Here is a 10,463-nt window from a genome sequence, read left to right on the forward strand (position 1 = left end):
GAATGTCAGCCCTGAACTTATCTGCAAGGCGCCATTCTTCAACTGAAAACATATCTGCAGATGCAAAATTACACAAGACTCAAATTTAAATATGCAATTACGACATATCTACATATTAAAATCATACAATAAAAATACATAATGTTCAAAAATTAGGCACAAGATGAAAGAGACGTCGAATGGGAAAGAAAGTTATATTAATTTCAGAACTGGTTACATAAAAAGAAACATAGGGGGGCAAACTATAATCTTTTGCAGACTCTGGGTTTAGGGTCAGAACTTGTGCCGGTATTCTGCATCTCCTTAGTGTCTTCTATGTCCATCTCCTCTTCTGGCTGCCCCTGGGTCTCTTCCTCTTCCTTGCTTTTTTGCTCCATTTCAGGCTTCTCATGTGCAGACTTCTTGATTTTTTTTTTTTGCCTTTCTCATATGCTAAGCAAGGGTCTCCTCGGGACTTCCCTCCAGCTTGACATCTACACGACCATCATCTTTAGAAATCTGTGCAGCAAAAGATCACTTATTAGAGCCTTAATCAATGAAAAAACTTACTCTTGCCACGTTGGCCTCGTTTTCTCGGGGTCTTTGATCTTGTCACCCGCACGCCAGTGTCTAGCAACACATCGTCTTCCTCATTTTGGGTTTTCCCTTCAGCACCAGTCGTACTCTGCTCCTTTACCTCAAAGTTTTGTTCTTCCTCTTTTGTTTCCGAAACAGGTTTCTCACCATTACCAGGGACACTTTCATCAAGCAAAACCTCCACAGGTGTCTTGTATGCAGGCGTCACTACATTGTTCCCTGTGTCTTTACCGACAGTAGTTCTGAAGCAGCTTGACTCTAAAAAAACATCAGAGAAGACAAAAATCAACAACCTGATTAAACCAATGGTGTGTTTCTTACCCGTTGAAACAATTTTCTCACCTGTTATTGGGAATGGTTCAAGTGGCTTCTTCTTTAGAAGGGATTGGTCTTCTGCAGAAATAACTCCGGGGCAAACCTTAAGCAGGTACTTTTCTTTCTCAGCCAAGTGAGCATAGGAGAATGCATGGTATGCATGTGAACAAGGCAATAGAACAACATGGCTTGAGCGATTGTGATCATGAATTTTTACACCACAAGCATTGCACACATCAATGAGAACAACACTATGTCCAGGAGCTGAAACTCGTGCAGGCAAGACTATGGTTTCAGGTAGCATTGGTTGACTAATCATGTCTGCCACAAATGTGACACAGAGACCAAATGTTTTCCTCACGCTCCAAGAATGTGACACAGAGACCAAATGTTTTCCTCACGCTCCAAGAATTTGGATAATTATTCCTGTAGGCAAGAGACCTCTGTTATCAGACAATGTTTGAAACATGTATAAAATCGGTATGAATGCTTGAAGATCGGTATAATAATGTTATCATACTGGTATGATTACATCCTGCCGGTATGATGTTATCCCACCGGTATGATGTTATTATACTGGATAGTATAACATCATACCGGTAGGATAACATCCGGTAACATCATACCGGTAGGATAACATTATACCTGAAGGATAACATCAAACCAGTTGGATTTTATCATACCGTTAGGGTGTAATCATACCAATCGGATCTAACCATACCGATCTGATATAACCATACTGGTTGGATGTAACCATACTGGTAGGATATAATCATACCGGTAGGATATAACCATACCGGTAAGATGTAATCATACCGGTTACCGGTAAGATGTAATCATACCGGTAGGATGTAATCATACCAGTAGGATATAATCCTACTGGTATGATAATATCATATCGGTATTGTCATCTACCCTTACTAAATTGATGTTATTGTCATACTATTATGTTTTTTTATTATTCGGTTTTGTGGTACCACATTCTACCCAACTCGGTATGATAGAGCCATAATACCAGTATTGTAAAACTTATAATACCATTTTCACTATTAGAGTTTCAGTACAATATGGTTATTATAATCATACCGTTACTTTAGTGTTAAACTACTATTTTGTTTTATTACTATATCATTATTATTTTGTTGTTATACCTGTATTATGTGGCTTTCATACCGTTATTGTGATCATTGATAGAACTTATAGTAGCGTGTTCACCAATAGAATACCAATACCGGTATTGCAACCGTTACTTTGCAGGTATGTTACCATTATTTATAGTAATCAATCTACTTTATAGGTATTATTGTGTAATCATTCCACAACAGTATATAGACTATAGTATATTGTACATCCAAACCAGTACTTTGCAGGTATTATACTACAATCAGATGGAGTTAAAAGCATACATGTGCCTGCTGTAGGGTGGCTTTTGCTTGGTCAAATTTTTCTTGGAGGCTATCAAGCAAGCCTGTTGGTACATTGGCATCGTCAGGGAAGTGCATTCAGATAGGTCAAGGGTTCCCTCGCAACGGTGCACATCAGCAACAGATTTGACCACAATATCCTTAGCCTCTGACACTCGGCTGATACATTGTCATGAGATTTCTAACCTCAAGAAGTAGTTCTTGCAAGGAAGTGGATACTTCAACACTAAACGCAGACTAAGTAGTCGTAAAAAGCCCACTTCCAGTTGGTGTACTTCCGGATGGGGTATTTACTAACAAGATGGCAGAACCACTTGGGATTCCTGTGGATACTTGGGAAGTCTCTAGCTTCCATTGTTCTCTGATCCTATCTAAGTGACCTTCCTTGGTCACATTCTTCACCACCTCATATGCAAACTCAGCCCACTTTATTGGACCTGTGCATACAAAATAAACATATCCGCGTGCAAACTTGACTCCCACCAGATAGTTTGGTGGTTCGGATTGATACACCTGGTTGTAGAGCTGGTAGAGTGCCTTGTAGTGATCCGGCCTTGCTGTTTTTATCGGCACTTTTTTCTCCTTCACTGGAAGACACGCGAAAACTTTCATCCAGTCGGATATGGGCACATCTACATCTATCAACTTCCTAACATCTTTCCCCTCAATCCTCCTTTGTCGTGCAAAATGCCTTTAATGGAACCTCCACATCCTTGGGGGTGAACAAAGTGGTTGATTTTAGGAGGAGATTGTAACTTCTGTCTCTGAAAAGAATAAATCCATATTCATTACTCAATATATCCACACCTCAATACTCTACTACACATACAGGTCTGCTGTACACAACATAGAGAGAGACAGAGAGAGGTGACATACCTTCGTGGGTGAATGTCGGGTCTTTGTGAGGGAGACCTGTTGGGCTGCATTCCTTGGGCTCTTTCTTAGGTTGTTGTCCATAGCGAAGGATAAGAAGGGTGCACAGGGGGCTGTATAGTGAGCTGAGAAAGGTGTAGAAGGAGAAAGGCACAAAGATATGGAGAAGTACAGTCATGCAAACATTCGATTGAACATTCTTCTGACGTGGGCTCCACACGGGTTTTTGAATCCTCCACACGATTATTAAGATTTTGTATCCTCCACACGATTATTTAATTCAAACAATTCTTGCCCATAACACCAGTTTCATACCCCCTAAATTTTAAGCCTCCAAAAGCAACTTTCAATCGGTTAAAACCGGGCCACCTATTCATGCATCCAGCCTCCAGTGCCTCTTCCATAATTTGTTGAGGGGGCTACACCAATTAGCCTCGTGCATTAATGCATGGTAAATGCCTTTAGAGTGCGGTTTCCAAAAGAGGCTACACCCGAGCCATCTCCAAGTGTCCCAGTCAAAGTTGGATTCACAAATTGGCATCACCACCTTATCAAGCTCTTTAATCACCCTATAGACTAGTAAGATCTCAAAGCCATCCATTTGAAATTGGATGGCTAAAGAGTCACTAGTTTTCCAACACTTCCTGTTGCCATCCCTGAATTGCTCTAGTCGAATGAGCCCCTTATTATTCACCTTCCTGTCCTTTTCTATCCAGTAAGGGCTTTACGGTGGCCCCAATATTTTAGAGAGCCAAGGGGACCAATGCAATATGGAGTTCTTAAAGTATCTAGTTACTTCCCCCCATTCCAACAGCTCAACAACACTTTTGCACTTCCTCATCAGCTCCCCTGAGAGTCCACCAGATTTAAGATAAGACCACTTCAGGGCGAGAAGTTTGTCGTGCATCACAAACCCCTTCCACTTTTCCCCTTTCGATCCCAGTTTTGTTGCATCAAGCATTTCCTTGGTCATGATAGCCCAAGGTTGGTCCTGTTTAGCCAATGAGACCATAAATTTGGCACAAAGGGCCTCATCATGAGATACAGGGTTAAGAATGCCGAGCCCTCCTTGGTCTACCGGGCGAGCAACTACCTCCCATCTAGCCCACTGCCATGGCCGAGAGGTTTTTGTGTTGTTCTTCCAAAGAAACCTTTTCACTGGTTTTAAGAATTCTTTCCAGTTACACTTAGCCATCTTGAGCACGAGGCTGAGGAAAGCAATATACGAGATCATAAAAGCATTGATCACTCTAATCCGGCTTTGGAAGGGTAGGAGAACAAACTCCCACCTTTTCATTTTGGCGCTTATTTTTTCAATGACCCATTGAAATCTTTGCCTGTGTATTTACGTCCACCCCTACAGGGGCTCCCAGGTGTCTAAATATACCCCTTTTTGAGATAATCTCTCATGTCCAGACTGCAGGGTCAAAAGAGTCGTTCTCTGATAGGGAGATTAGTCTTGACTTCTCTATATTTCACTTGGATCCTGAGGCCACGGAAAATGTTTGCACAATCTCTAGAGCTCTCCTGACAACTTGAGGGCACGCCTTCAAGAATAGGAGCGAATCATCTGCGAACATTTTGGCCAGTAGCTGGTTGTTGCCTGGCAATGCCAAACCTTGAATCTCTCCCCGCGCAGCACTGACTTCGAGCATTGTAATGAGAGGATGAGACCCGATGGCGAACAGCAAGGGGGCCGGGGACATCCTTGCTTAATAGACCTTTTAACCTCAAAAGATCCCACAATCATGTCATTAAATAGGAGCTGTGATTGGCTGCCACCACCTAGTGTGCGTATGAGGCGACAAAGGCGTGGCCCAAAGCCCAAAGCTCCCATGACTTCTTCTATATAGGACCATTCTATCCTATCATAGGCTTTGTCGAGGTCCAGATTCTGCAGCAAGATGCACTCTTGATTGGAGAAGGATGCATACTCTATTCCTACCATTGCTGCCAAGATATTGTCATATATAGATCTCCCTTTAATGAACCCATGTTGATGGGGAGAGATGATTCGACTCAGTAGGGGGGCAAGTCTGAGAGCGATTGCCTTGGCAATAATTTTATATGCTATTGACATCATCGTAATGGGACGCCAATGTTTAAGTTGAGAGCAACAAATATGTTTGGGGATGGGTTTGATAAGCCCTCTCTTAACACTTGCATCCAACAACTCCTCGAAAACAGCTAGATTGGCCATCCGTGTGACTGGACCCTTGAGATCTTCCCAAAATTCCCTGAAGAATTCCGTCGTCAGTCCATCCCAGCCGGGGGACTTTTCATTGCCAAGAGCTTTTAGTGCCGCTAAGCATTCTTCCTCAGAGAAGGCCTTTTCCATGCGGTTGGCTTCCTTCTGGGGAACCTTCTTTTCAACACTTCCAAGTAAAGACGCCCGGGCTTCTTCCACTCCCTGAGATTTGGTCTCTAGCTGGCCGATAATCTGGCTGAGATACTTGAGCATAAGTGCAGCCATCTCATCTTGGTTTTGAATTGTATTCCCTTTCTCATCATTGAGCACTTGCACGCGGCCTCGACTTTTCCTCACTTTTAGATCCCTAAAAAAATGTGCTTGGTTAGAAGAATTTGGTTGCAGGAAAGTTTTCCTAGATAGCAATCTCGCCTTCTTGATTTCCTCCAGCTGTTTGTTGACTAGGTGAGATTTAGCTTCAAGACATCGCTTGTGCTCATCTTTGATAGCCACTCCGGCAGCCTTCCTAGAGGCTAATTGCGCTACCTCCTCTGTGAGATGTTTGATATGTGCCTCATTGGCTTTTTTTACCCGGGGACCCGAAGTTTTGATAGCTTTTTGTATACTCCGAACAAATACATTCCAAGCACTAGGTTTATTCATTCCCACATCTTTCTTAAGCTTTCCCAATGCTTTCTTGGTGATGCTTCTGAAGAGAGGGTCTTTGAACAGGTGTGTCCTTGATCGGAGAGGCTTTTTGTTGAGATTACCTTCATCTCTACCATTGATGAGATCTAGTCAGCTTGATGAGAGTAGTAGCATCTATCCAGCCAGGAGGCAGTGCAAGCATACTGAAAGCTTGCATAGGTGAATCCAGGCATGCTGTTCCATGGGCCCACTTCCCACAAGTCAATCATAGCCCATTTCTCACATAAGCTCAGCCATTTAGACTTTTTTGAGCCACCCAATAGACTGGCAGAGCCTGTTCTGTCCTTGCTTTTCTCGACCATATTGAAATCTCCAACCATCAGCCACTCCCCTTCGATCGGAGTATCCGTGAGATGCATCCACAGTTTAGCTCTATCCTTTGCATGGCGGGGGCTGTAAACATTTACTATGGTGATAGGTTGATTGTCCCATCTGATTCTAACACCAAGGACTCTTCCGGAGGGGTGGTTAATAACCACCTTTGGCTCCAAATCTTTGTCAGTAATGAACAAGACACCACTGAAATCGTCGCTTCCTTCCCCATAGAAGATAAGTTTTTTTCCTACAGCCTGTTTTCTCTTGCATCGGGAATCCAAATGGTGTTCTTGGATGGCCCAGCAATTGACTGCCTTCTCTTTCTTCGCTTCCTCCCAGAAGAGAGTGCCCTTCTTCCGGGTTTTTAGTCCCTTCCACATTCCAAGATTGAATAGATAGAGTATCCATCATTGGGAGAGGGGGACAAATTCTTCTACCTCCAGGAACCCTTGTCCAGAGTTCCCATCTAGGTTGTCCTCTTACATTGGCTCCTTTTCTGTTGGAACCTCCATGGTATACAACTTGGAAGTGAAAAGGTCCTCTTGATTCGTCTTCCCCAAAACTTCGAATATATTGTCATACAAGACAGGAGGCTTTGGGAAATCCGACGGGAGACCTATGATTTGTCCCAAGGCCCTAGCCTTTGCTTTGAACCGTTTACATGAAATATGAGATACTTGTTGCCAGCCCTCATCTTTTGACCTAATAGTTGGAGACATTACAATCTTCTGCATTACTGGGGTGGCCGTTTTTTGGTGAGCGGTGGATGAAAAGCGGTAGCTTTGGGTGGTCTTGCCCTTACCCTGATTGCCATGATCTTGTTTCTCCACATCTTTATTCGAGTTGACTTTATTTTGCCCCCCCTCTGCCTTGCCAAGATCTTTAGTAGGCTTCTTTGTTGGATCTACTGTATTCGTGCCACCTTGTGGGGTAGCCTATGATTTGTTTCTCTCCTCTGTAGGCTTTAGCTCCTCAGCAGGACAGGCCCTCGCATAATGTCCGAATTTGTTGCATTTGAAGCAGGCCCTGAAGAAGGTGTTAAAGTTAAGAGGAATGATCTTTAGCCCTGCCCCAACATTCACCACCAAGTTCTTTGGCTGTGGCTTCCTCAGAATCCCACCAGATACAGACCTTGTTTGATGCTACCCCCGAGGTTTTGGCAGATGGGACAAACAATGGATCACCAAGCGAGGCTGCGAGGTCCTTCAAGTTCTTCCTTAGCCATACTGGGAGGTTGCCAAACTCCACCCATACTGAGCATAGATCCTTGAATGCCTCCTTAGATTCAAACAGAGGGTCCCAAGGGAGCACGCACACTAGTGCACGATTGAAGAACAGCGGGCTTTTTGCCAAAACCTTCTCAACCATTGCACTGTCGTTGAACTGCACTAACACGAATCCTTTTTCTATATATTGGGTGAATATTGCCGAGCCGTGTTGATTCAACACCACTGGACTGCTAAGCCAATTACATAGCTCAATTCTATTGGGAACTCTCCCTATAAACCCGAAAACTAGAGTGGAGTTTGCTACCTCTGCCAGTTTTTTTTTCACTATGGCAGGAGGAACAACCACCGTAACGGCATCTTCGACCCCGACACACTGTGGGAGCGCCTTCTTAAGTGCTTGGAAAGCTCTGTCCCCTTTGGCCACTTCAGCAACATCCTCCTGCGACGCTGAATCTTCGCGCAACCTTTTGATCAATGACAGTGCACACAAGATTGCCGCTAGGTCTTTTTCCACCTGCGTGTTTCTTTGTTTCAGTTCCTCCTTACTCACTTTAGTAAGGGAGCTTTGACCACTATCATCGGCGCATGGTTTCACAAGGTCGCTGGTCGGCTCGATAGTCTTGAGAGCGTTGGGCTGTTCTTTCCCTGACACTGCTTCGGCGTAGGACGACTTAGAGGAGCTCGCCATGCCGCAGTGACAATCCTCACGGACACCACATTACACAGGGTTACACAAAGGTAATGATCTCTAATAATAATCACCAAAGATTATATTCGCTGCAGTATGGTGGGGGGGGGGGGGGGGGGGGGGGGGATGCATTGCCTTGCTTCTTAACGCTCCCTGCGTGTTGCTCTGCTCATGGTCTCACACACAACTTAACTCTCCACATGCACCAACTCTTATTAGGTAGGCTCTTCTTATGCAAATAATCGCGATGCGGGTAGCGTGTTAATAATCATCTTGCCAGAAAGATAATAAATGCAATAGTAAATAATCGCAAAATCAGTAGTGTGGGGGGTGTCTTGAAGTGCACATGAAGAGCAGAGGGGCGCTGCTGAGCAATCTTTCACAGAAACAACCTTATCAAACTCTTTTAACATGGTAGTGAAAGGTTCCTTGATTAGGAAGAGAATGGGGTCTAAAAGAGCCTCTTTATTTGGCAGTTTAAGGAATCCAAACCTCTCCTATTAAGAAAGCAATCAAAGGACAATTTTTTAATTCAAACAGGCAAAACGGCTAGTTTATTTGAATTCAAATTTTCCCCCCAAAATAAAATTTAAAATCTAGCGGGTTAAACCATACCATGTAACATATCTATGGAAAGAGCTTGGCATGTAGATTACAAAATTATAATCTCTGCTTAAATTGAAGATCATATGTAGGAGTTACGGAGGGCCGAAAATCATAAAGTTGTCCACGTCCTCTTTTGGGGGGGAAAATGCATCCTTTGACCACTCTTACACCTCTCTTACACACCCACCATTCTTGCACACATGGCATGCATCTATTTGTTAAGATGTTGATCACCTCCATAATCTCATCGCAAATAAAGAGACCCTCATAGACCCCATCCTCTTCCTAATGCACGACCAAAAATAGAGTGATTTCCATCTCTGCACATGGTTACTTGCTCATGTCCTCTCAAAACAAGTTGACTCTGTAAGTAAAAAACAGATTCTGTGAGCACAAAGTTATGAAGTACAAAATAGTATCATTCTAATAATCTAATGACAACTATACAAAGAATAAATCAGAAGGAAAATCTTTGATGACTCTCCATAGATAACACAACTTACTGGCATTGTGAGACTCAATCACATGCTACACAACTATAGATGGCGCACCAAAGCCATCAACAAAATAGCACCACCCAGTGTTATGAGGTGTGAAGCCTAAACATTGAAAGCCATAAAGAGGTTGATTTTCTCCAGCATGATAAACTTAAAGATGGAGATGATGTTAAGCTCTAAATGTAAGCTACAAGGGTAGTTTTATTACCATTCTATCTTTATGTTGGAGATGAACCCTTGCAATGCCCACACAGTATTTACACCTCCTGTTGTTGTGGTATGCAAGTCATGTGAGCTCATACTTTTGTCACCTTCGGGAGTAGAGGTTTCCATGTCATGTGAGTGAATGAAAGTAGAAGGAGTAGAATCTTGCTTCATCCTGTAATGGAGGTGAGAGAAGGGAGAGGAGCTAGCTTGGTGTGAAACTATGTGGTGGGCAAGGGGAAGAGATGGGAGAAGAGCTTGCTTGGTGCTACAATGGAGGTGGGAGAAAGCTAGCAGAGAGATAATGCTGGACTATAGGCGGTGCATGTGGTTGTTGAAGTAATGTAGAGCTTGGAAAGGGTTTGTAGAGAGAGAAAATTAATTTTAGTTATAGAATAGGTTTGGAAAGACTTTGGAGGGTGGAAAATGATGTTTTGATTTTTTTGAAGTGCACGTTTTTTACTTTTGGAGGTCAAAAATGATTTTTGACTATTAAATAGTTTTGGGGACCTTTTAAGAAGGGAAAACTTCAAATTTGATTTTTTTTTAAAATTTGATTTTTTTAGTGTATTTTTAAATCTGGGCCAAAAAGTCGAGGAAAAGAGGTCAAAGTGGTCCCCCCCCCCCCCCCCCATCCCTTTCCCCTAGCCATCTCCCTTACCTTTTCATTAGGTAAGAGGCCATTAAGAGGTGTAAGGCTACTTTGTCTGCCTACTTTTTTTAGGGTATAGAGTGTGTCCACTACCCTCTTCCTATTGGCTGGCGTCTAATTAACTTTAATCTCAAAGGTCCCCTAAAGGGTTCATATTTTTTCTAATGGTGTAGTAGATGCAAAAAATG

The 10,463-nt window shown here is 43.0% G+C and overlaps 1 protein-coding gene across 1 annotated transcript; it reads right to left on the reverse strand.

Annotated features, from left to right (window-relative positions):
- Positions 1 to 6,170: 6,170 nt before the first annotated feature.
- On the reverse strand, positions 6,171 to 6,779 carry LOC147438800 (uncharacterized). Its single transcript, XM_086483930.1, has one exon. The coding sequence runs from the start codon at positions 6,777 to 6,779 to the stop codon at positions 6,171 to 6,173; it is 609 nt and encodes a 202-aa protein (XP_086340056.1).
- Between the last annotated feature and the right edge of the window lie 3,684 nt (positions 6,780 to 10,463).

Source organism: Adiantum capillus-veneris, chromosome 16 (assembly GCF_014529385.1).
Source record: "Adiantum capillus-veneris isolate H3 chromosome 16, ASM1452938v2, whole genome shotgun sequence".
In the NCBI taxonomy this organism is placed as follows: Eukaryota; Viridiplantae; Streptophyta; class Polypodiopsida; order Polypodiales; family Pteridaceae; genus Adiantum; species Adiantum capillus-veneris.